The sequence below is a fragment of the Monodon monoceros genome, unplaced genomic scaffold, assembly GCF_005190385.1.
Source record: "Monodon monoceros isolate NGI ecotype Baffin Bay Population unplaced genomic scaffold, NGI_Narwhal_1 Super_Scaffold_18, whole genome shotgun sequence".
In the NCBI taxonomy this organism is placed as follows: domain Eukaryota; kingdom Metazoa; phylum Chordata; class Mammalia; order Artiodactyla; family Monodontidae; genus Monodon; species Monodon monoceros.
The window spans coordinates 144,830,880-144,858,117 of record NW_021703774.1 but is presented as its reverse complement, the minus strand read 5'-3'; the positions used below and the strand labels follow the sequence as shown (position 1 = coordinate 144,858,117).

At 46.6% G+C, this 27,238-nt stretch overlaps 1 protein-coding gene across 6 annotated transcripts in view; it reads right to left on the bottom strand.

The window, feature by feature from the left end:
• The window catches only part of ERI3 (ERI1 exoribonuclease family member 3), a 129,367-nt gene extending 102,724 nt beyond the window's left edge, over positions 1-26,643 (bottom strand). For 2 of the 6 annotated variants that reach the window (XR_003794323.1, XM_029227590.1), the window contains exons 1-3: positions 26,256-26,610; positions 23,748-23,823; positions 11,560-11,837 (exon numbers count right to left, since the gene is read on the bottom strand). Coding sequence is in view for 4 of the 6 variants with exons in the window: in XM_029227590.1 (XP_029083423.1) it covers positions 11,560-11,837; positions 23,748-23,823; positions 26,256-26,390 (489 nt within the window). In the remaining 2 variants the exon portion in view is untranslated. Of the gene's footprint in view, positions 1-11,559; positions 11,838-23,747; positions 23,824-26,255 lie in introns of all 6 variants that reach the window. The other 4 variants (XM_029227587.1, XM_029227592.1, XM_029227591.1 and 1 more) reach the window with 4 other exon arrangements.
• Positions 26,644-27,238: the final 595 nt, after the last annotated feature.

Sequence of the window (27,238 nt, the reverse complement as noted above, 5' to 3'; positions counted from 1 at the left end):
GCGTTCCCATCTACATGCTGATAGAGGGCCTGCAGGCTCCCTTTATGCTCCCCAGAGAAGCAGGGCCTGTCTCCCAGCCACCTGCTGTATCCCAAAAGCTCACCATGAGGCCATGAGTCAAAATAATACTAGTAGTAATTCTACTAACAAGAGCTGATACATATAGCTATTACATGCCAGGCACTGTTCTAAGCTCTTACATTTTATCCTCCCAATAGTCCTATAAGATTGATACTATTATTAATCCCATTTTGCCAATAAGGCAACTGAGGCATAAAGAGTACAAGTAACTTGCTCAAGGCGAGTCATACTGCTAGTAGGTGGTAGACACCAGATTCAGAGCCAGAGGGTCCAGTCCCGTGGTGAGGAGACCATGCTCCTAACCACTCTGCTATATTGCTTCTCATTAGAACAGCCTCTACCTGAGCTCCCTCTCACTTTGGAGGTTGGGAGTCCACATTCAGGGACCAGGGCACATGCAGCCAAAGCCTGTTCAGTTAATCACCCAATAGGGTGGGGAAAGTTATGTAACATGCTCAGGATCACAAGATGAATCAGAGGCTTGGTTTGACAAAGACCATTTTTCCAATCAGTGCAAATACCGCACTGAAGATCCACTAGCCGGGGGTGAAGAGGTGGGGGTGAATAACAGGTGATCAAGACAGACCAGGCCCACTCAGGCAGACAGCGGGTTCTGGTCAGGCAACCTGGAGAGGAGCCCAGAGAGGCTGGCTGGGCTTCAGGAAGCCTTGCTCAGTAGTCCCCATCCACAGCCCCAGGGGCTGCTGGCCTCTTCACAGAAGACTGAATCCCCGTGGGGTGCTTCATAGATTCCCTGCTCCCTGTGTGTACCTGACGGCTAGAAGCCAGGACAGGGAAACAAATGTGCTGCCATGACGGCAGATTTTCAAAATCACTGACCAGTAAGTGAGCAACAAAGACTGACATCTTGCCCACACTGCCTGAACACTTCTCTCACACACTGGCTCATCGGAGCCCACATCTCTGTAAGGGAGGCAGGTATCACTGCCCGATTTTATAGACGAGAAAGCTAAGGTGGTCAGTGGTTTAAAGCATGGTCCCTTACAGGCAGCATCCCATCTCCTGGGAACTTATGAGAAATGCAGATTCCTGGCCTCCACCCCAGACTTTCTGAATCAGAAACCCTGAGGGTGGGCACAGCAGTGTGTTTTAAAAGGCTTCCAGCTGATACTGATACTTGCTGAAGTTTGAGAACCACTGGTCTAGAGTAGAGCAGTGCTTCTCAGACTTCAAATTACCTGAAGATCTTGTCAAACTACAGATTCTATTTAGCGCTGGAGTAGGGCCTGATACTCTGCATTTCTAACAAGCTCCCAGGGATGCATCCCAGGGGATGCTGTTGGTTCTCGGACCACACTTTGAATAGCAAAGGTGTAATCTAGAACATCTGTGTGACTAACTCCTTATCACAGAGATACTGACGAGTGAGAATCAGAGCGCAAGGTTCTCAGCTCTTCTCTCAGAACAAACCCTTGCTTGGCCCACTCTCAAGCCCCTTGAGTGAGCCCTTTAGATCTGCCAACCACTCCCAGCTCCTGCCATCAGACATTTCATCCTCCTGGCCGCCAAGATCCAGGGGAGGAAAAGCTGGCATCTCACATCCCAGAACTTTGTAGAGCAAGTTGACACATCTCTGTTAGGAAGCCAGCAAGAGGTCTTCCTGCCACAGCAATGCATGCTCCCTTTAAGAATGCCGTCAAGACCCAGGGCATCAGCTACCCAACAGAGCACTCATCATACTATTCTCTCCAAAAAAACACCTTCCTTCTGTACAAATGAACCAAAAAGCAGGACTGGATACCTAGGTCTCCAAGGAAGACCTCTCATTACAGACATAAGCCAGGAGCTATTTTTCTGCTCCTGGTCCTGAGAAAGGCCTAACACTGGCCACGGATGTAAAGCGGGATCACAGCAATTCCTACGATATCCTGAGACCCCAAGCTGGAGATGCCTCACCACACTCCACACCATTGCCATGAACTTCCTTTAAGGCCTTCCCCTAGCACTGTCCCTCCAGTCATGTTACCTCTCTAGTGAAAGCAGACCTTATCAAAATGGCATGTTTCCTCCCACTCATCAGTCCCAGCCTCCTCCATCCCCAACTAACTACCAATCCCTTTCAGCTGAGCAGTTGGCCTTTCATTCAAATCTGCAAGTGCTGGGGGTGGGGTGGGGGTGGACAGTGAACAATACAGAGTCCCTGAACTCCATTTCAGACATCGCAATCTCAAACCATGGCCCTCAGTTTGTATCACACTTGTGGAGAGCAAGATTCCAAGCTTTTCAGCCAGTTATCGTCCTATCTACCCAACCATCACTACCTACCTCCCAAAGGCCAATGGCCAAACAGTTCATCAAACAGACCCTAGAGGAGTAACGGCCTACATCACCACTAAGAAGCTAACCTATGTCAGGTGTACCCGACATGGACCTTCAGCGCAGAGCGCTCCACTTACGACAACCATAGGTTTCGCTCTCCACCCCTTACCAAATCTCTTGGCACCACTGACGACCAGAGCCCACGAGTACCCAAAAGAGCTATGAGCTACTTAAGGGCACAGTTCTCAAGCTTGTTTCTTTCCCAGCACATCTAAGGGCTACAACACATAACTCCTCTCCATTCCCACCATCACCACCTTAGTCCAACCCACTAACCCACTCTCAAGTAATGCCTCCTAACCAGTTTCCCTCTGCCCATGTTTAACCCCTTGAACACTTTTCCCTCCATTCCCATGAACTCTGGCTTATGGTATCTATTTCTGTTTCCTCTCTTCCACTCAACAATACATTCACACTTCCTTTTCTGGGTCACCAATTTTGCCCCCAACCTTACTGTGGACTCTGCACTTCTTCTCCTTTCAGCAACGTCGGCATCTTCCAGTGAGAGCCTCTGCCAGCATTTAGCCTTCAGACGAGCCCATGGCTGGAAGGGCCTCCCCAGGACTAGACCATAGCACTGGAACAGAAGTGGACCCCATACAACAGACGTTTGCTAACACAGACCAAGATCTCCCACTGGCCAGCTACAGGCAGGTGCAGGGCCTAAACAGCAGCCCGTTCCAAGGCACCTTCACTTCAGCTTAGGGGCTTCCCTGATGTTTGACTCCCCCTCCAGAGTCTACCTCCCTCCTCTCTGATTCTCCCAGCACCTAATCGGGCTTTGCCTGTGGTAGCACTCAACACATGCAAACCTTCTCTGCCTGTCCTAACCTGCTCACCCTTCTGCTGCAGACCTGCCAGCCTGGGGGGCTAGTATCAATCTGGGAACACTCTTGTTTCAGGCTTTTAGGCAATGACTCAGTTTTCACAGCTAGAGCTCAAACCTCATCACATAAATGCATGACTGTGGGGGCTTTTTAAGTATTGTGAACACCCAGGATAAGGGAATAAAAAATAATCATTCCAATGACATCTTAATCAAAATGATGCAGGACCCTTTTTCCCAACAAGACACAGAGATGGAGGAAGCATCTCCTAATATCAGTTTCCTCATGTCAGACAACTGATTTCAGTCTACAAAGTAAGAAATGTAATCAACAGAGGGGAGAGGAAAAACAAAACAGGATGGGGGCAGAAGTGAAGCCCATGGACCAACCCTAAACGCTCCTCTGGATTGCACTCCCCCTCCTCCCTTCCCGACCTAACTGGTTTTCTTTCTGTGGCTGTGTTACCTGTTGCTGCTGCTCTGAGGGAGAGCTCGTCCCCACCTCCCACCCCCTCCGGTCACCTCCACTGTAGCAAATCTCTTCTCATCCAGGCTCTCCTGCCTCTTCATTAATCCTTCCCTCCTTCCTTCTGTTTCTCAATGTTAGTCAGCAGGCCGTTTATCTGTTTGAAGGGTATAAACCTCCCTGATCTACGGAAGGAGGTCTTCCCAAGGGATGCCTAGCAGATCCAGATCCAAACTGCCAGTACTTGGCGGGCGGAGCAGCTGTCAGGCCCTAGCCCTTACCTCTCTCCCTGGAGACCTTGCAGCCCAGCCCAGTGCTACCTTCAGGAGCAGCTCCCTGACAACGCCTCAGGGCCTCAGCTCACATATTTCTATCTTGATCCTCACCCTTTTGGCCCACACGTTACTAGCTAAAATTCTCTTAAACCTCTTGTAGCCTCTGTACTCTCACTTACGGCATCCCAATAAGATGTTCTGCTTGAACGTGAGAAATACCATATCACCGATATAGACCATCCTACCAGCCAAACAGTGAAATAATTTGCCGGGTTCTGAGAATTCCCTAGTGGTCCAGGGGTTAGGATTTGGCGCTTTCACTGCTGTGGGCCCGGGTTCGAGCCCTGGTCCGGGAACTAAGATCCTGCAAGACGCTCAGCATGGCAAAAAAAAAAAAATTGCCGGGTTCAAAGTCTTCATTCTCCCTCTTCCTCATTTTCAACGTTTGTGCACAAACACGCTTGCAATGCAGGTCAGGTTTTTCAGACTTCATTCAGTTGGTCCTGGCTTACTCTGTGAGTGCCTTCTTTCATTCCTGCTGCAGCAATTCTGAGAGCCCTCCAGCCCACTTGGCCCTCTCGGCCTCCTGACTTTCCCTTAACAGGAAGCTGTGCAACCCCTCCCCCACCCGTGAGCAGGGCTGACCAGTCCCCTCCTCTATGCGCCCACTGTACTGAGTACTCACCCAGGCCACGGTACTTATCACGCTGCTTCACAGCAGTTACGCGGCTGTCTACCCTCCTCGACTACGAGCTCCTTGAGGGTAGGGATCATTTCTTGTCTTTATGCCCCAGCATCTAACAAAGAGCTTGAAGTTGTCATCCAAAGAGTAAAAGGAGGCCTTTTTGTTGCCTCTAAGGTGGCTACCATGAAGTCCTCCCCATTCCTTTACTGACCTGGTTGGTTTTGTCATGTCCAACAAAAACCTTAAAAGGCAGCTCAGTGTCACTGTTAGTTTAACAGTCCCTAATTTCATTCACCATTTATCAATGGCCCTATTCTTTAGAGTTCTTCCCCACCATCAACCTTAGCTCCATGTCTAACAAAATCTGCATTCCAACAGCTGTCTCAGCCCTGGAGAGGCCACCAGATAATAAGAGGCTGGGGGAAATGTCTTCTGATTTGCACTAAATTACGTGGTGACTTTGCTACGGTGACCCAGCGCTCCCCAAGGAAAGTTCCTTGGTCCCACCCCAAGGCAACTCCACAGCCTAACTACACACGATGGCAGCTTAAAGGTGTAAACCCTGGGGAAGGGAGAGAAGCAGACTGAATACAGCAAATAAACCCACTTCGATCGTACCCCTGCTATGCCAAACACACGTGGCAGCACCACCATGCACCAGTGCTCCGCTCCCCGACATGTGTATTTTACTTTTACATTGCTGTGTCTACTCCAAATAAAGAAGGGCCGTTCGGCTTTCACATGAAGTTACAACAGGGTCAAGTTCCGGACACGGCAAATGGGGCAAATGCTTGTCCCACTCAGGGAGCACTAGTGAGGAGCCACAGTGAGAGCCAGGGGAGGCCCATCCCTATGAGGGACCACCAGGAAACTGCAGCCTGTGGAGGGGGGCTCAGGAAGGGGTGGGGGAGGCACCACATTTATGGAAGCAGCAACAAAAAGGACAAAAGGGCCTAGTGGGCTGCCCCATGCCCACCCATTACTGGCCACCAATAGAGGAATTCACTTACAATGACCCTGAAAGAAGAGATGTGTTAAAGCAGAGATAAGAAAGGCAATAATTGGTCTGATGGGCAGGGGAAAAATTATTCCAGGAGTCGAGAGCCTATGCATGAACACTTACGCCTCACACAGTCATCATAACTCAGCCCCCTCAAGCATTCTGTGCTCTGCTTATGGTGTTAACTTTAATGTCTTAACATATAACACCATCCACACTAACACAAAATACTACACACGCCAGATGAGGCTGAGTTATAGTTGCTGTGGGAAGCATAACTTTGAATTTCCTGACTTTGGTGCATTTAATCTCAACCATAATGTTACATTAACGTCGGTTTTGCATTTCATTTCCCAGTTTAGAAGAATAGCGTCAGCGCCTTGGCCTGTCTGTACAGAAGAAGGGGCGCGGCTGACTGACCACAGGCAGACGGACCACCACCCAACAACTGGGTCCTCCGCTAAAAAGCCTGACCCGGGGCCTTCCCTGGTGGCGCAGTGGTTGAGAGTCCGCCTGCCGATGCAGGGGACGCGGGATCGTGCCCCGGTCCAGGGGGATGCCACGGAGCAGCTGGGCCCGTGAGCCATGGCCGCTGGGCCTAAGCGTCCGGAGCCTGTGCTCTGCAACGGGAGAGGCCACAGCAGTGAGAGGCCAGCGTACCACAAAAAAAAAAAAAAAAAAAAAAAAAAAGTCTGACCCGACCCCTCCCCTTTGGAGGAACCTAGACCGGGACAAGTGAATGGGGAGGGAAGGGTGAGTTCTTTCTCTAGGGAATGGCCTTTCCATCCACTTGCAAAGTACAGGAACCAAAAGCAGAGGGGAAGAAGCCGAATATGGAGCAAAGAGCAATGTGTGTGTATCAGGTGGGGGGAGAGTAGGGGGTAGGGGGTTCCTGCCTCTCAGCCTTGAAGGGAGGAGAAGGGAATCAATATAGTGTGATTTGTAGGGATCTTAACCCATTTCCTGTGAAGTTTTCCAAAATGTCTCTCTCACAAAAGACTAATAATGAGGAGCCAGCTTCAAGTCATACTGAAATCCTCCAAATGCCTCTCTTCTATTTTATCCCTTCTCCTGTCACCATCAACCCTCCCCCCACCCTGCCCTCCCAAAATAACCCGGCATCTGGACAATTTTCTATAAAAAAGAAACGCCTTTACAAATAGTTCTAACTCAAAATGCAGATGGAGATTCTTCAAGGTTTCCTTAAAAAAAAAAAGCCCCTGTGGACAAAGACCAAACACTAGAAAACCTCAACCCCAAAGGTCATTTTTCTCCAAAGTTGTGGGCACTTAAATACAGATGAGAAGGAAAACAGTCACCGGGGCTGCTGCAGAGCAGTGAGAAAAAGGCTGTACCTCGGAGCCTGATGGAGTCTGATGGACGAACTCAGGGAGGGAGGGGAGGCGGCAGCCAGGACATGTGCTCCCAGACAGGAGCGCCGGGCCGCCCCTCCCTGGCCATCTGGACAGCTGAGGTTACTTCCTCCTCCCTGCATGCTATGGCCTACACCTCATTTTCCTCACTTACATTTGCTTTGGTCTTTTCTGAACACTGAGGTGGTGAGAGAACTTGCCCCCAGGTTAAAGCTGCACAATTAAAGTTCCCACCAAAGCTTTCAGGCTGCTCCCTGGGCTTCGGGGTCACAGCCACCAGCATTCGATGCACACCCACACCAAAATGAGCAACGTGAACTCCTGCTGCCGAGGACAAAGCAGCCACGATTCTCCGAACCAGATAAAAACCTACTTCCATATCAGGAAACAATTCCTAAAGCAAGAAAGGAACTGTATTCCTCAAATTTTGAGTCTCGAAAACATTTTAATCCACCTAAGTTAACATTTAAGTGAGAAAATATTTTCAAACGAAAAATGGTCTCATGTTCAACCAATACCTATCATGTTAATCTGAATCAAAATGTGTAAAACAAAATGAGTGCAAATACCAGAAAGGTGAAAGCCTGTTACTGGCAAACCAACCACTCCAGTTTCAGTGAGCTGAACAGAGTACAAAAATAAACAGCAAAAATTACGACAAATGGGAAATACCAGATGTTTTACCATGTTTACAACCAATATTGTTACTCAAGTACAACAGAGCTTGCACCTGTCAGTTTGCATGGTGGCATTCCTTTTGGATAGTCCCAACAAGCTGACTCAGGGATTTCTGAATAGCAGACACAGATGAGAGAAATGAACCCCATGCCGAGCCTCCAGAGAGGCCCTGGCCCAAAACTTGTTCCTGCCTCCTATGCAACTGAGGAGTATGACACACTCCCAAAAGAATCAGAAGTGCACTGTGTTCAAGTGTTCAACTCTTGGGAGCCAGGCAGCAAGGGAGCCGGGGTGGTTCTGATTCACAGGCCAAGCACATCCCCAGGAGGCACACAGACCTTGTCCACAAAGTATCTCTGTCAAGTGGACAGCCATCAAGAGGTTCTGAGAGAGCTAGGTAGGGCTGATCTAACCTGCACACCATATTCTAGTCCTTTTACTGTCTCTCCTAGAAGTTCACTCTCATCCCAAATCTCAATCTTTCCTGCTTCCACTTATATTCTTTTTTTGTCCTTATTAAAATGAAGAGCAAGTTATTATCATACTCCTTGGAACAACTCCTTCCAAGTCTGGACAAGAAATCAGTCACTAAAACCATATTTCAGTTTCTCTTCTTTCTAAGTCTTATTTTTGTGCCTCTAATAATTTTTGTTCCTCTTTTTTTATTTTTTATTGGAGTAAAATTGCTTTACAATGTTGTGTTAGTTTCTGCTGTACAATGAAGTGAATCAGCTATATGTATACCTATATCCCCTCCCTCTTGGACCTCCCTCCCCCCTTCCCCCCCATCTAGGTCATCACAGAGCACCAAGCTGAGCTCCCTAATTTTTGTTCCTCTTATCCTGAGCTTTTCCAATTTCTCCACTGCCCTTGTTGACCAAAAGATCTAAACAATACAGAGGCTATAATGAGAACCTGACCTATGAGGACCTCAGTGGAAGGACACTATCCTATCTGGGACTGACAACTTCTCCAATCCATCCTCCAACCTTTCTCTGAATCCTTTCAGGACCCTGCTACATGCAAACTTTAGGGAAGGTTTTTTTTAAAAGAAAGTGGGGTTGGCGGGGGGAGCTTTAAGCTGCCAATAACAATAAGTCTCAAGTCACTTCTAAGCTGCCCATCCCTTTCCTGAGAGTGGTCCAGTGGGTAGTTCAACAACAGAGCTGTCTGGCCCCAAACTCACCTTCTTACCTGTTGATCACAGCATTGTAGAGGCTTAATGAAGTAGAGATGCATTACATTTATCACTTGCCCTAGATCCACTCAAATCCATCACTATGTCACAGCAAGGAGTTAGATTGATCTGACAGGATTTGCTCTTCTTCACAAACCCATATAAGTTATTACTCAGTACCCTATGCTCTTCTAGCTGTTTGCTGATTGATTATCTGACGATCAGGTCAAGTATCTTCTTTGGAATCACAGTAAACTAACGGGTCTATAATTTCCAAGATCATTCGTATTTGCCTTTTAAAGATAAGCAAGACAGCAAATGCTTCTTCCTGAGTTCTCTAAAGTAACAGCTAATGCTTTGCTAATAATGAACCAGGACAGCCAATTCCTTAAGTGCCCTTGGAATCACATCATCAGGGTTCATTGATTCTGGAGATAAACTTTAATCAGGCTCAGACCCTGGTAAAAAGCAGGAAGCCCAACCTCAGGCTAGGTCTAAAAGGCCCTGGTGCCTAAGTCTAGGAAGGAAGTTGGTGATACAAGTGATTTAAATCTGTACTGCATTATATCTTCAGCATTGCAATAGATAAATAAAAAAAACAAAAAATTAAAAGCACAATGCCCTTGAAAGAGAGATGAAAGGTGATACTAACAGACCAAACTGAGACATGAATCAAGTTTCACCTTCAGTAACATTGGCAGGACCCTCTGTAGGACAAGAGAACAGAGCCACATAATTATCTCAGCTTATAATCTAACTGAAAAGTTCAGAAACAAATATACATAGGCATGTGCCAGGAAGCAGAAAGCAGGAAATGTCATCAAGAAGGTGCCAGGCAATCATGAGGCTTCGGAAGAGGGATGAATCCTATGCAGTAGCAACGTGTCAGGTTTTAGACTCAGGTCCTACTAAGGCTTGCTCCGCAACTGAAATCATCAGCTAGGGAAATAATACGGCATTCTGGGGTATGGCTCCCTGATTCTCAACCCAAGAGAACCTACATAACCGAAACCCCACCCACCACCCCGGTATACCCACCACAGAATCTCCAGTAGTTTGGGGAGGTGGAGGAGACGACCCTACAGCACAGGTAGGAGCAAGAGGCTGAGAAAGAAAGTGTGGCTCAGGCTGCCCCCAAGCCGTCTTCCCTTTCATGCGAAGTTCCTTCCCCTAGGAAGCTCTCCTCATCCAGCGCCTGTCTTCCCAAGCCTCAGCAGGCCGGATTCCAATCCTCCCCCAAAGGCAGACCACTACTTTGAGAATAGGAAACAAACAGGAAAGTAGAAAGGGAAAGGTAAAAGGGTTGTGGTATCTGCTTTATGGAAAATAATCTACTAACCTAAAGATAGAACCCCTCCCTGGAAAAAAAAACCAACCATGAGAAATGAACCCAGTTTACCTCTGAATGGACCTCCCTGTCTCCCAAGTGCCTGCTGCTACAATCCTCTTCTCCTCCTCTTACTACTGAAAGCTACTCCCAGACCCACATGTCTACACACCCCCAAATTACCCACCTGATAATCCAGCCCTACAGGGAGGAGTTCCAGTCCTAGAGTCAGGCATACCCAAGGCCCCCACACTACAAGGCACTGCCACATCGGCCCCCAAACAGGCCCCCAAAGCAAACACCAAGCAATCCAATATCACCTAGCACACGTGTCTCTCTGCTGCTAATCCAAGCTTCTTAGCAGCACTACCTCAAAAGGTAAAAGGTCTCCGAACACAGTTGGTAACTAAGAAAAAAATGCAAGCAAAGAAATTTTCCTTTCCAACAGACCAGCAATGGTTGTTCAGGTTATCTAATGCTGTATAACAAATCATCCCAAAACTTAGTGGCTTAAAACATCAATAATCATTTATTATCTCCCACAGCTCTGATGCGCCAGGAATTCAGGAGTGGCTCGGCTGGTCAGTATAGCTCAGGGTCTCTCCTGAGGTTGACGTCTGATGTCCACTGGGGCTGTAGTTATCTGAAGGCTTGACTGGGGGTAGCAGAGTCACCTCCAAGACAGTGCCAAGAAACATGACCGGCAAGTTGGTACTGGCTTTTAGCTAAGAGCCTCAGTTCCGGTACACATGTGCCTCTTGCCAGGGCTGCTTGAGCATCCTCAAAGCATGGTGGCTGGCTTCTTCCATAGCAACTGATCCAAAAGAGCAAGGTGGACTGTGATGCTCTTTATGACTTAGCCTCAGAAGTCACGCAATGTCTCCTCCACTATACTCTGTTGGTTAAACAGGGCTAGTTCTCACTCATTGTAGGAGGGGGGAACTACCAAAGGTGGGGATATCAGGACGTAAGGATCGTTGGGGGCCATTTTGGAGGCTAACACAGTATTCCTTAAAAGAACATGCAGCTGTAGCAGGAGAAGGAAGGAGGGAAGGGAAAGGAGAGAGGAAGGATGGGACAGAAGGAAACATTTTGATTCCCAAAGGCTGAGACCAGAGAGAAACAGTGTGCCCAGTTTTCTACAAAGACCTCTCAGGTCTACCTTACCCTAGGATGCCTGAGTCAAGTCCTGCTTCTAAGGCAGGAACTCCAGATGAGTAGCTAAAAGCCAAGAAGACATGAGAAACTTCCTCTGGGTCCCAGAAAGCAAGTCTATCCTCCCTCCCTCCTTGCCCACCCCATCTTTGCTGAAGCAATGATGCAACAGTTACCTGAGGATGAATCTGCGGCTTGTCACACGTGGCCTCAAAGTCCAGCACTAAAAAGTAGTGATACCTCTGGGGAGGGAAGGACATCATTGCCGCCATGGATGCGCCAAAGCTGTGGGCCGCCAGCTTTCTGGTGGATATGGAGCAGAACTCCGGAACACCACAGGGAGAAAATAAGTGGGAGCCCAGCACTTTTCTTGCTCTTGAAAGTAAATATGAAGAAAATCGAGCTGCTCCAGTCTGTAAAGGTGCTAGCATTGAACATCCAGAAGCATCTAAAACTTAGGGGAGGAAAGTTTAAAAGAAAAAAAAAAGAAAGAAAGAAAAAGAAAAAAAAAAAAAAAAAAAAGAACAGAGAGTCTGGGTTACTCCCTCCCACCGTGGCCCTGTTCCACCTAGTCTTCAGGAATATTCACAGAACATGAACCACTCCTCAGTGTTTCTGTGCCCCTTTTCTAAATCCCAGTATTCGTTACTGAAGTTCAAGACCCTTAATACTGGCCCCCACAGCATTATGACAGCTCTGAGTCTCCCAGACCATTTTCAAAACAAGATGCAGCACTGGCCTTGATCTTTAAGTGCAGCTCTAAAGTTCAAAAGAGAGAAAGAAAAATTCTGTGGTCACTTCTCAGGTGGCAACAGTTAACATTAAAGCTAAGTTTCCCAAAGTAACCCGGGGTGCCCTGGTTGTACAATCAGTCCTGGGAGCTAAGTAGACTCAGACAAACAGCAGGAAATGCCCAGGACTCTCTCCTCAGCTCCATTCCCAGCCATTGTCCCTGGCTTTCTTGTCTGTATCTTGATGTCTCCACATGCCCTCCTCCCTTCTCCCAATGGGAAAGGAGCAGAGCCCATCACAGGGAGCTTGCTCACCATACTCTGGTGATTCCCCAGCCCCCAGCCAGTAAGTGGCACCTGGGGGAATGAACGAAGCCTGCAGAGCACAGCTGCCAACAGCCTCGGGCCTTCCTCCGCTGCCTTTAGACTAACTCTCTACTAGAGGCCTTGAATGACTGCAGGACTTTTTTTAAATAGGGAAGAAAAAGAGAAAACCCAGATGTGGTGGTAATGGGAGCATTGCTAAAAGTCTAGTAAAGTTTTCTGAGTGTACATGTGCAAAAAAAAAAAAAATCCAAATCACTTTTCAAGTTTTCCCTTTAAATATGCAGAATGTCTGCTCCTTAGAGGACTAACGAAATATAAAAATATAAGCCTAAGTTTTACTCACGAATAACTCAAGCTTCCTTTAAAAAAAAAAAAAACAGGAATAAAGCAGAAATTTTGTGTTTTTTCCCATTTCATACCCAACACTCAAATTCCCTCAACTTTAATCCTCGAAGTCAAACAAGAAATCATGCTGCTCAATACGGAAATGGCCACAGTTTAAGCTTTCTGAAGCCCCAGTCTGACGGAGCCAAAAGCTTGCCTCTGAAAGACTGCAATGGGCACTCACTCCCTCCTGTAGCGTGGAGGAAACTAGCAGCCTGGGAAGTCCAGAGCACACTAGAGGCAACAAGGTCACTACCACCTGAGCGGACATGGATCATGCCAAGTATCACTTCTCACCCCGGCTCTCCCGGGACTCAAGGAATGACCTACAGTAACTTGCCTGCATATTTATTAGGATACGTGCTGGTGTGGGTCCTCAATTTCCCTATTCCTACAGTGAAGTTCCATATGGAACAAAGACCAAGAAGTATTTTAAGTTCTTCATGATTCTAGCACAAGCGTAGTGCTTGTTTTCACCGTGGCCTACAGCCTCTCCAAAAACGCAGCCAAACTCCGCAGCCGGGGATAGAAAAAGGTTGGCTTGAGTTTCATTATGGAATCCCTTGGAAAGGCAAACGGGCCAACATCCTTTTGAAAGCCGGAATGCAAAATAACTCTTCACGTCACCTACTCCTGAACGGTACTGGAAGCCTTGCTGAGATGGGAGACACCAGTCTGCTCAGATTACACGTTCTAGTTTGAATCCAAAGTCCCTCGGGGCCTTAGAACTCTTCTCTAACCTCTCAAAGTCAGGTCTTGCATAAGGACTTTTGAAAGTCTTAATGTTTTCCAATGTGTATATATAGTGTATAAAGTGTTTTTAGTCAATCAGACTCCATCTGCCAAATACTACAGGCAATTAATCGTCATGATTAAGGAGGGCTTCTGGGTTTGAATCCTGGTTTTACCACTTACTTGCCATGGCACCTTGGGCAAGCTCTGTTCTTCAATTCCTCACCTGTAAAATGACAATAGCAGCTCCTACTCCTTAAGCGAGAGTGAAATGAGAGGACATATGTAAAGCTCTAAGAGCAGGGTCTGGTACATAGGGCTCAATAAATATAAGCTTACTATTATTACTACTACTATCCTATTGGGCTATGCCCACCTGGCCAAGCCTGGACCCCCATACTTTGGGCCTATAAATCCAATGCATAAGGCAACCTCAGAGAGTAACATCAATGTCTCCTGCACCCCCAGATTGCTCTAGACCCCCCCATACTACATACTATATATACCCTATTCCCTCCCATGGACAACACACTGATGGCCAGAGGTCCTCACGCCTGCAGGCCTTGCTTTCTCATCTGATTTCACCCACACAAAAAAGCTTCTCTCTTGTAAAAAGTCTTGAGAGCAGACATTAGGAGACCAGGCTTCCACATATCAGCAGTCACTGGGTTCCATACTTCCCTTACATTAAAAAAAAAATAAGTTCAACTCAAGTCAAGAAACAGAGGGCAGCTCTTCTCCCCTTCCTGAAAAATTCAATCTAATGGCTTTAGAGCCATTAGTTGTGGCAGAGGAAAGTAGGGTCTACATCAGTTGAAGTGGGAGGAGCAGAAGGGTCTGGGAGGGAGTATCAGAGCCCAAGCTGGGTGAGGAGGCATCCATACAGAGGCAGGAAGGTGTGATGCAGCATGCTACAGCCCTAGTGGGGTATGAAGGGCATCCGTTGGCGGAGAAGGAGCCGCAGCCTGATGTGGGGACTCCCAGGCAGGGTAAAAGAGTACCCAAGACAGGGAAAGGGCAGTGGCAACAACGGGAGATTAGTTACATACAGAGGGATTGATCAAAAAAGGGCATATGTTAAGGGTAATGGGACCAGGTTTCTCACTGTTAGAGGATGGAATTAAAACATGGAAAGGGAAAAACAACTGTGGTGTCGAATTGGAGTGTGAACTCATGGTTTCTGATATATATATAATATATAAAAATAAAGCTAGGGCTTCCCCGGTGGCACAGTGGTTAAGAATCCACCTGCCTGGGGACATGGGTTTGAGCCCTGATCCGGGAAGATCCCACATGCCACGGAGCAGCTAAGCCCGTGCGCCACAAACTACTGAGCCTGCACTCTAGAGCCTGTGAGCCACAACTACTGAGCCTGCGCTCTAGAGCCTGCGAGCCACAACTACTGAGCCCGCATGCCACAAGTGCTGAGGCCTGCGCACCTAGATCTCGTGCTCCACAACAAGAGAAGCCACCGTAATGAGAAGCCTGCGCACCGCAATGAAGAGTAGCCCCTGCTCGCCACAACTAGAGAAAGCCCGCACTCAGCAAGAAAGACCCAATGCAGCCAAAAATAAATAAATAAATAAAATAGACACAAGTATATATATTTTCTAGCTCTGTTTACTGAAGGGCCAGGGAGCAGCAACACTCTGATAGCAGTGTGCACATCTAGCACCTAGCCGCCTTCTAAACAACATTCTCCACTGAAAGAACTAGAGCTCTTTGGAGAACTGGCTGATTCCAGGGCTGTGGCAGAGAAAGTACAAGATGAGCCTAGAACATCCTGTTGTGCCAGAAAGCAAGGAAATGCTCAAAAGGATGCAGAAACCAGCTTGAAGGGGCTCCCACTGGCAAGTAAATAATGATATTAATGGATTATAATGCACTGAATAAAAAAGGAAACCATGAGGCCATAAAGATAAAAATAAATACATAAATAAGTAAATAAATTTTAAAAACTAAAGTTTGGTAAGGGATTTCACATAGTTTCAAAGTATCTCCCCACAGATTGCTTATTAATTATAACAGGGAATAAGTTTACAATGGAGAAGCCTGGCAGACATCATCTTAATCAAGTGAGCAAAATGAACATCATCAATAATGGGATTAATCAAAATCTTACATCACATGATAGGATGCAATGAGAAAAACAAAGCATCATTTCTGTGATACTCCTGTTGAAGATGCATAACCTGAATCTAATCATGAGAAAATATCAGACAAACCCTGAATGAGGGACAGTCTACACAATAACCAGCCTGTAATCTTCAAAAGTATCAAGATCATGAATCTCAAGGAACGTTTAGTGAGAAAAGTCTATAGGAGATGAGAGACTTGGTAACTAAATGCAATGCACGATTCTGAACTGGATCATTTTGCTGCAAAGAACATTACTGGGACAACTGGCAAAACTTGAATGGGGTTTGAGGATTAGATGGAGGTAACATATGAATGTTAATTTTGATGGTTGTGTTATGGTTAGGTAGGAAAATGTCCTTGCACATAGGAAATGCACGCAAAGTATTTAGGGTGATGGGGTGTTAGGTCGGCAACTTAACTCACAAATGGTTCAGGAAAAAAATTCTTTGTACCCTACTTCCAACTTTTATGTAAATCTGGCCTATTTCAAACTTAAAAAAAAATTTTTTTTTAACCACATGCAATGTTGTTTAAAAAAAAAAAGAAACAGAGAACAGTATGTGAGGGAGCCATCTCCCCGTACTGCCACAGAGGGTAGGCTGCACGCTCTCCTCTGGCAGCCCTCAAAGCACGGAGTCTCCATCCTAAGTGCCCCTGCCCAGTGGCCCCTCACTGGGCATCCCTGCCACCTCTAGAGCCTGCTTGGGAAATATCCCTGCACTTCCTTGCAGAGGTGCTCCACTTGCCTGTCTACCCTCTGACATCTTAGAGATTGCCCCTTTCTATTGATGTCTTTATATTTTAGTCACAAGTTTGCAGAATATAAGTCTACACGTTATATCATCAGCCAGGACTTTGAGAATCTAGTTGAGGGGCAGAACTCAAAAGGAACAGTTTATGATTCTTTGTATATCTATCTCCTCATCAGCTTTCACCAGAGACGAAGATTTACACACATTTATTCTGACACCCATTTCCTTCTCCTAGCAAATTAAAGGTAGTAAGTAGCCTATGGCAAAGAGGAAAACGAATGATTCTCTCCTCAAAATAAAGGGACCAGTCCCCCAGTGAGGCAGGGGAGGGGAAAACAGGGATTGCCACAGGGCCAGCGCGATTTGGAGGAGCAGGCCTGCACCACAGCCCCTGGAGGATGTGCAGAGTATTTACACAACAGACACAATGGCTCCTCTGCAGCCATTACTGTCGGTCAGGTAAATAACGCATGTGCCAAAACACACATTTAATGAGGGAAATAATATGCCTTTATAAAAAGCCTCAATTTCTATTTACCTGAGAGACCAGGGAAGCACCAAATCACCAGATTAGTGGAACCACAGAGGAGTCATTCTGGCATCTTGGGTAAATAGACATTTTATAGCCTTCCATTACTGGAGGGGGGAAGGAAGGGCGAAGGGAGGGGGCCATCCTTTAATATCTACATACAGGCCAGGGGAGCCTGGGGGAGAGAAAAGAAGAGAAGCCCATCATGAAATATGGGGTCCTCTCCCACCCCATCTCCCCATCCACATATACTTGGGATCTCTGGGAAGGGTATGGGTTTATACCATCCCTGGGTTCAATCCACTCCATAAAAAGCCAGACTGGGGAGTTCCCTGGAGGTCCAGTGGTTCGGACTGAGTGCTTTCACTGCCGCGGGCCTGGGTTCAATCCCTGGTCAGGGAACTAAGACCCTGCAAGCCTCGTTGTGCGGCCAAAAAAAAAACAAAAAACAAACCAAAAAAAGCCAGACTGGGAGGCAGGGTTGCATTCCAGAGAAACTTCAAGGCACTGAGGCAGGTTCTGGGTGCAGACTAGAAGCACATGGGACAGCCACAGAGTACCCAGTTCCCAGTCTTGGGGAAGTTCCTGTTCCAATCTGACCTGCAGTAGCACAAGTGCTCAGACACCTAAGCCACAGAGGCATCCACTGAGAACACAGTAACACCTGTCTGCAACTCGTTCAGTCACAGGCCCTGTCTCAGGTGGCTAAAAATAACCTGGGAAAAATATAAATAAACTGCATGCCTTCAAAAGTCATAATTTTCAATCTAATGAATGCATTCTTAACTGCCAGAGCACTTTCTGTGAAAATCATAGACTGTCAAAGGTGAAAGAAAACCTAAGAGAAGACGCAGTCCAGCAAGCCAGGGAAAATGAGCCCTAGAAAGAGAAAAGGACAGTCCAAGGTTCACAGAGCAAGTAAGGGCAAGAAGAGAACCCACGGCTCCTGACCCCCAGTTCAGAGCCTCCAGCCACTGCCCTAACACAAGGAGCAGGCACCAGCATTTGTCCCCCAAGCTTTTCTGTAGCCTCACAAGTGGAGGCCAGGGGCCTGAGGGCTCAGCCTAAGGCAGAACAAAGCTTGACACCCCTACAAAAGCTTAGAACCTCTACACGACTTCCTGATGGCCCCAAAGTGGAATGCAAGCAGGTACTCTAAAGCTGGGTCCTCACCTCAACAAAACACTCTCCTCCTCTCTACAACCCATCAACCTCTAGACCTGTAGCTTCAGCTGCTTCTGCTCCAGGACAGGGCTAGAGGGAACTTGTCCAACGTCAGAAGCAGCTGCTAATCCCAAACTATCAGAAGAGCTAAAGTCACTAAAGACCTACAGGAATACCAAATTCTGATGGCAACATCACAGGCCATAGGAGCCTCGCTCTCCCCTTCAATTAGCCTGTCTCAGCAACTCAAGGCAGCACAGAAAAAGAAGTACCTGTTTGTGATTTGCCTGCTGTTTACTAACCCATCAGCCACATTCAGTAGCTTGGGCAAACTCCTTCAAGGGGCCAAGGATGGGAAACATCTCTTTGCAAAGACCTGCACGTCAGTTGTGACCCCACACACGAGAGGGAGCAAAGGCTAGTTTCCTAACACATAGTAAATAGGATAGAAATGGAGGAAGGGCAGTGTATGGTATGGTACTCTCATCCCTGTAAGCTCCTCCCACACTTGTAGACAGTATCTGACCCCAGAGGGGAGGTACGCAGAACCTGCTATACCCCTGCTTCCAAAATGGAGAACTGGAGCAGAAACAAGGAGTCTTACAGCTAGTTGCTAAAATGCCGTATTAGACAAGCACAGGTTCAAATCCTGCCTCCACCACATGCTCTTTGTAATAATAGCTGTAACAAAAATACCTATCTCTTAGGGGTTCAATTATACCATACAATATGTACAAAGTGCTTTGCACAATAGTAAGTTCTCAGCAAAAGGGAGCTATTGCTAATACATGAGAAAGAGGAAAGTGAAACACTATTTTGTGAAAATCTACTACAAGCCAGGCACTGTAGTTGTGACTTACATATTTCATCTCATTTAAGCCTCCCAACCATCAAGCAAAATAGGTAACAGTATTCCCATTTTACACATGAGAACACTAAGGCTCAGAGGCACTCAGCTCTTCAGGGCCCTGTTCTCCTCTCCCACATTTAAGGGCCCACTTTCTCCACTTGGCTGATTCTCCCATCAGCCATAGGGCTAACAATGCATATCAACTTTAGTTTTTCTCTTGAGCTAAGGTATGACTTTAACTAAAAGGAGCTCAACCATAGCAATAATTAAGTCTGTCCAAATCACTCAAATTTGTTTCTAATAAGAAAAACAAATTGCAGCCTGGGTACAAAAGCGGAAACAGGGGGACTTCCCTGGTGGCGCAGTGGTTAAGACTCTGCACTCCCAATGCAGGGGGCCCAAGATCCATCCCTGCTCAGGGAACTAGATCCCACATGCATGCTGCAACTAAGAGTTCGCATGCCACAACTAAGGAGCCTGCATGCAGCAACTAAGGAGCCCATGTGCCGCAACTAAGAAGCCGGTGAGCCACAACTAAGGAGCCTGCGAGCCACAACTAAGACCCGGTACAACCAAATAAATAAACAAATATTAAAAAAAAAAAAAAAGCGGAAACAGGAAGCGGTGTCTTGGATTAAAGCAACTGCAGCACAAGGAACTCAAAGCCTCTTCCCAAACCCAGTTCCAGGGGAGCAAATCCTCCCATCTCACAAAGCAGAGAAACTGGCAGGAAGCAGAGTGACAACCAGCTCTTGCTCAGGCCCCTAAATGTGATGTTTCCTTCTACAAATCTGTGCCTTGGCAAATGCTGCTCCCTCTGTTTTGAAATGTACTTCCATTTTCACCAGGCAAACTATTGTTCCTTCTTCAAAATCCAGCTCAAATCTTCCCCTTTTAGTAGCTTTCTCTGACACCTCATCAGAAAGTTAATTGCTTAAGTGATCCAGTAGCACAGTTTAACTTTTATCTCACTATATTGTAAGATTTTAGTTATCTGTTTCTCCTCTTAGCAGTAATTTTCAGCAAGTCACGTGAGAAGGATGGAAGATAGCAGGTGTAGGGGTGTATGTGTGTGTAAAAAGGCATATTTGAAGAGATCATTTCTTTTTTTTCTTTGGCCGCGCAGCATGCGGGAACTTAGTTCCCCAACCAGGGATCAAACCCATGCCCTCTGCAGTGGACACAGGGAGCCTCAACCAGTGGACCGCCAGGGAAGTCCCTGAAGAGGTCATTTCTTGTACTTGTTTTTTGTCAGACCCTTGAATCCAGTTTAAAATTTCAAGCAGCATTAAAGAAAAGTATAAGATTAGCTTTTCCCATCTAAGGAGTATATGAGTTTAAAAAGTCTGAGGAACACTGAGCTAAACATAGATCCTTAAGGGCAAGGACCACATTTTATTCATTTCTGTATCCCCAGCACAGGGCCAGGCACAAAGTAAGTGTGAGGCAATGTCTGCTGAATGAATTATGATGTCAACTGCTCTGGAATCAGAATATGGCAGAACAGAGCAGGGCCTAAGAATCAGGAAAAGCTTCTTTTCTTTCTTTCTCTCTCCTTCTTCCTAGCCCCCTCCCCCCAATTCTGTCCTCCCCAGTTAGAGACAGAGAGTGAGCGAGCATTGCCTTGGTGCCAGAATACTATTAAAAGGATTAATTTAGGGACCGGTGTTTGGACTGTCAGATCCAATCACTACCCACAGATCTACAGCTTCCCAAATCAGGCTCATGCAAAGAGGAATCAATTGCAAGGACACAGAGGGTCTGAACAGGCATACTAATGGCTTCCTGAGGTGCCAGCGGCCAGCTCTGACACTCCCATAAATTATCCGCCTTTTGATTTTACCTGTAGCTGTGGGGCACAAGGCACAATTTTGAACATATCAAAGCAATCTCTCGTCACCCAAGGCTCCCCCAAGAATGTCCCCAAAGGAGGATGGACTAAAAACAATGACCCAAAGGGAATCTGCTTCCCAGCAGGCCTGTTCCTAGCAGTCATCAATTAAAACCCAACAGGACCAAGTGGATAAAGGGACCCAGATCAACACTAGGAGATATGGATAAGACATGCATTAGATTGCAGTTCTGCAATGACTATACATCTCTCACTCAAAAGAAGAGAAATCACAGCAATAAACTCACACAATTTCATCTGGGGGCAACTCTGCACCAGCTCTAACAGTACCTCGCAGCATGACCTCGGACAACACACTTAACCTTCCTGGGCCTCAGTTTCCTCACATGCGTAGCAGGGACAATAATGTTGACCACCTGACCCGCTTCCCAGAGTGGTGATGAAAAGTAATAAAAAGCATTCAAGAGGCACTTTACAAAGCCACAAGGGTGACAACATTAATAAACGACCCCAACAGACCAGGAAAATGACTGGTCACACTTCGGTGAATTTCTTTCGGGTAGCTGCTCACTCAGTTCACTTCACTGATGGTGCTGGGGCTAAGGTCCACCCTGAAGAAAGTTCTGGAATTCCGAATGGGACTCCGGCTGTCTGAAGAGTTTCCATTATGAAAAGCAGCATCTTGCTTTAGTTATAATTTCCTCCTGTTTGCTGGCTGCCTCTGCCAGGGACTAGGTTTCTATTACATGGCCACAATGACAATTGGGAGCACCCCAAATGTACTAAGCCAAAGGCCAAGTCACCCAATTGCTACCTGCTTTTTAAAAAATTGTGTAAAATACTGTTAATAACAAAAGTTAAGGACACCTCGCTAAGAGTTTTACATCTCATTAACTCCTTTAACCAACCTATTAAGTTCCATTTTACAGATAGAAAAGCTAAACTCAGAGAGGTAAGTCATTTGCCCAAGGTCACATAAGCACTGTTATCAGAAACCTCTAGCAATGCACACCGGAGCTCGCAGGTAGAGGAAGACAATTCATCAGACACTCAACAAATACTTTATCTGATCCCTGTACCTGACACATACCATCATACTCAACTAGGAGACACTCTCAAAACCAGAAAAAGATCATCAGTTTCTTAGAAGCAAGCAAAGAAGAAGACTAAGTAGGACATATAGAGAATGAGGCAATTCCCTGGGAAGCTTAGGAAAATGGGTCCCTCTCCGTGTGTACAGTTCAAGAAATTCAAAGCAACTAACATTAAGCTATGAGACCAAAGACCAAAATCTCTCCTCGGCTACATTTATTCACAACTACTTTCAATAGAAAAGCGTTCCCCCAAACTTCTCATTCATTCCACACCAACCTGTCCTTCCCACATCTTTTCTAATCTGTGAAATAGGAGCTGGTATCGTCAACAGTTTCTCTGGTAGACATCCTTTAAGCTCAAGCAGATGGCCAGGAAATTAGCAAAGAGAACCAGTATACACAAAGATGCAAAGATTCAGGTATACTCAATTTTTAATTGTCAAAACACTGCCTCAAAGGTGAAAATGTTACCCATGTAACTGCCACAGCCTCCTTACTGGTCTCTCTGCCTCAGGTACTATCCCCTTCAATCCATTCTTAACACTGAACATTAAAATTAAAGCAAACTTTCTAAAACACACATCTAGTATCAGTCCACTTCTTAGAACCTTTCAATGGCTTCTCACGGCTTTTATGATGGTCTGATCCAGTGGTTGGTTCACAGGCCAAATCCAGCTGCCACCTGTTTTTATAAAGTTTACTGGAACACAGCCATGCTCACTCATTTTCCTACTATGGCTGCTTTCGTGCTATAGCAGCAGAGTAAACAGTTGTGACACAAACCCATAAAGACTAAATATTTACTATCTGACCCTTTACAGTAAAAGTTTGCTGACCTAGTCTAATCTTTTTTTCTACCCACCATTTAATCCTAAGAGCTTATAAGGCCCTGGCTTCTGCTTACCTTTCCTCCTTAATTTCTCACTGTATTCTCCTGTCTCCTGCCCACTGAGTACTGTATGTTTCAATCACACTGAACTTCAGTTTCTCAAACTCAACAAAGCTCTGACCTTCACACTTGGTTCTTCACATCTTCGTCTAATTCTAGCTGAGTAGGTTACTTCCTCTGAAAAGCCTTCCCTGAACCCACCAGTCTGGGCTGGAGATCCTTCTAAGTACTCTCAAGCACATATACTTACCTCGTTACAGCACTCTCAGAGGTCTTGTGACTGCTTCAATACTATCTGTCTCACCCATGAACTTGTAAGCTCTTTGGTGTCAGGGACAGCAGCTGTCTTGTTCACCACCAAAATCCCACCACCAAGCGAAATGCTTGGACCTCAGTTATTCAACAAACAGCCTCTGACATCCTGGATATCCATCATCAGAGTCTACCTTTTTAGCCAGCCCCGATCCTCGTAAAACGGAGACAGACTGGGATTAACCATCCACCCAAAGGTGACCCACAACCCAAATTTGATAAATGCATGTGACCAAGATCCCAAAGGCCTTGGTCAAATGCATTTATCAGAAGCCAAATAAATGTGATCCTTCCTATTGTCTTAAGATGTGTATTTCTCAGGATAAAGGATTATTCCGGTTCTATTCAACCTTCCTGAACTTCAAGTAGGTGCTCATGTAATGCCCACTGAGAAATCATGGCAGAACTTGAAAGTATGGATATCCCACCTTCAACTCTCACCACTTTATAGACTTTGGGTAAGTTTCAGTAGTCTTTTAGCATATGGTATCTTGTCAGGAAAAGCTACAGAAAAGTACAGTCTGCACCAGTCCACTCCCCACCCTCCAAGCCCAAATACTCATAAGGAAGAAGTCAAGCCAAACCTTGACCATGCAACAGGATTCTCACCTCTCCTTACTTCGAAGATGCCAAGACTGGCCGCTGGGGATGCTGAAGGTTCTGTGAGAGCTGGAAAGCCCCAATGCTGTGGATAAATACAGATCTCTGCAACAACTCTATTTCAATACTGTTTGAAACAACTTAAAGATCACACCATACTTCAAACTCCTAAACTCAAACTACTTTGGGATAACAGTTATCTATGTGGAAGCACAGTGCCAATACAGAGCTTTCAGAAGCTACTAGTACTACAGTTGACCTTTGAACAACACAGATTTGAACTGCGCAGGTCCACTTCTTATGTGCAGATGTTTCTCAATAAATAAATATATTGGGAGATTTTTTTTGGAGATTTGTGACAATTTGAAAAAGCCCGTAGATAAACCACATAGCCTAGAAATACCAAAAGAATTAAGAAAAAGTTAGGATGTCGTGAATGCATTAAATATAAGTAGATATACACATAACATACAAAATATGTGTTAAGCAACTGCTTATGTTATCAGTAAGGCTTCTGGTCAACGCTATTAGTAGTTACGTTTTTGGGGAGTCAAAAGTTATAAGCAGATTTTCAACTGTGTGGGGAGTCAGTTACCCTAACCTCTGCGTTTTTTCAATGGTCAACAATATATATTTTTGCAATGATGAATTTCATCTTCTCTAGTGGCATACTTTTCTTCCTAAGGAGGTTTACCTCCTAGAAATACTAAACATTTACAATATCTGAGCTTGGACTGAGAGAGATGGCCATGAAGTCGTGGCTCTCTGGATAATCCCGAATCCTAGTCTAGCCAAGGAGGGGATCCTAGTAAAGGCTGACAATATTCAGAACTCAGGCACTGAAGCAGGGATTGGGGGAAACACTGGTTGCCACAAAGCCACAGGCCATACTGCAAATGGCCACACAGACCAGGAAACACTTGCAGGATATATCTAGGTCTGCCTCAAGTTCTAAAAAAGTCAAGGTAATCAAACCCCAAATCAAATCATCAGTGGACACCTATCATATTTATCACTTAATTCAGATTTTCCATACTCCGGTTTCTCTTCAGATCACTTAAATCTTGCACCTTTTACTCATCAGATCTTCAAAAGGATTAGAAGTTGCAGAAGTGCCCTTGTAAGCTAGCAACGCCCTTGCACAAAGAAACACCTAGGTTTGGAACCAATCTATTCCTTCTACCACTCTACACATTTAACACTTTATTCTACTCAGATCCCCTGGAAAAATGCCACTCGCCAACCTACCCCACCGCAAAGAAAACACTTTTCAAAATGAAAGGGAATAAAAGCACTTTTATTTGGAAATTTCAAGTTGCAAGGAGAGCTCTCAGCCAAGCTCTGTGACCTAGCTAGCCGATTATTTACAGGATCTTTGGGCAGGAATTGTTAATGAGCTTTTAATTTGGAGTGCTTAAGTTGCCAAAGTGCTCTGAGCTCCAGTGAAGCACCACAGAATCCATAAAGGAAACCTTATCAATCACTTCCCGGCAGCTACCTCCCCCAACTCCCCCCACGAAAGGCAGCCAAGTGGGTTTCTAACCAAGATCACAGACACACACATTAGTGGAGTCACACTCCAAGTCCCTGTTTATAAATTGGCTTTCAAATGCTAGGGGATTCAGGTATAATATACTTAAGCTCCAGGCATGAACCCACCAAAACAAGGCATGCTGTGTATGATAAAGTCAGAATAAAGCAGAATTTGATGAAGCCAATTTCTGGTAGAAACTCTACAATCAAAAATAATTCAGCCAATCACAACCTACTATCGTTCAAATAGTGTACGGTCTTTAGCCAATGGGATTCCTGGTATTTTGCCCTTCGCCTGGGAAACTGATAAAATGTCTGACAAGAACTAATACCAGAGAAGTGGCCAGAGACCTATAGCAGAGGGAATGATGGGTACTATCAGTTTACAAAATCCAGCCCTAAGGACAGAATCCAAACCCCCAATGAGAAGCCACGTTCAGCATCTTCCAAGTCAACAAGGAGCAGTTATATTTTGCAAGAACTCGCAATCAAGCCCCAATCCAAGTTCATGCTTTTTTGTTTTAAGAAAACACCTGTTGCTGGAGCATTTGCAGGAAAAGCAAACAGAAAGCTAGCCAAGTTAGGCCCCTTATTCAATCCTTCCACCATAACTACGACCACCGCAACAGATTTACAAAAAGAAGTAAACTGCTAAGCTTGTGTGTCTGTGTGTGTGTTGGGGAGAGGATAAAGGGAACGTTCTCTCTACCATCTCCTTGCTAGTTTTCTATCCTCTTTGGTCAAAGCTCTCTTCCTCCTCCTAAGCAATCCCAGGTAGGAAGTCAGCATGCTTAATCACCTCACCCAGCCTGTCTTTCAAAGCCCTGCCCCTCTCCTTCTCCGCCTAAACGTTTCTCAGTAGACCATGCATCCAGGGTGAGCACATGGGCCAGCACCCCAGGCTGCACAAACTGCGCGCCGCGACCCTCACCCCGCATGCATTACCAGGGCCCAATCTGGGGGGGGCCTCGCCGCATCACCCACCCCGGGGTGTTGCCCCCAACTCGGGCCCATCCAAGTCCAGGGAATTGTAAGGGGAGGAGCAGGGGGCCAGGAGACCAGCCCTCCTTCCCAGGGCCGCCCCCGCCCCCCGTCAGCAGCGGGAGAGGCTGTCGCCATGGCAACGCCCCCTCCTCGGGGCCAGCGCGGCAGGCTCCCTCCAGGTGCAGGCCCCGACTTCTCCCTCGGCCTGAGCAGGCGCTCAGGGCAGTTTACGGCGGCGGGCGCGGCCCGCGCCGACTGCGGCGCCGGCCAGGCAGAGGCAGGGCCAGCTCCGCCCGCTCCCCACCGCCCGTTCCCGGCCGCCTCAACAGCGGCAGCCAGCACCACGAGTCCACAACACACCGACTCACCTCCGCGCACTCTGACCCCGGCCGACGCGGCGGACGGGCGGGCGCGATGGCCAACCGCTGAGCCCGCCGCCGGCTCCTCCGACCAATGGGCTGCACGGGGGCGGGGCTTCTTCTCCCCAAAGGCTCGCTCTCCCGCCGACATGCGCGCGAAGGTGCGCCAAGATGGTGACTCCGCACCGCAGGCCTTATGGGACTTGTAGTGTCGAGGTTGCACGTATTTAGAAGAAAGTGAAGGGGGGGCCTCACTTCTGAGATGTGAAAGAAATTTTCTACAAAAGGAAACTTTCTAAGGCGTAGAGAAACCCAGGTCCCCCACGTCCGTTTTCCCACCTTCCAATATACTCATGAGGTGAATATAGGCTCATGAGGTGACATGTTGTATTTAGATGTCACCTTCTCATGATTAGTTCATTCAGCAAGCTACTACTATCATTTACTCTCTGAGGTCGGCCTGGGGAAAGACCTGAGAGGAGGGGGATTTTAGGCGAAGAAAAAAATGCTTAGTTTTCTGAAGGGCCTTCCCAAGGAAGAGGGAGCTAAGTTGTTAAGATCAGCTCCACAGGGAACTTCAGAGTTAAAAAGGATTCTGGCTTCAGCTATGGGGAGTTTCCACAG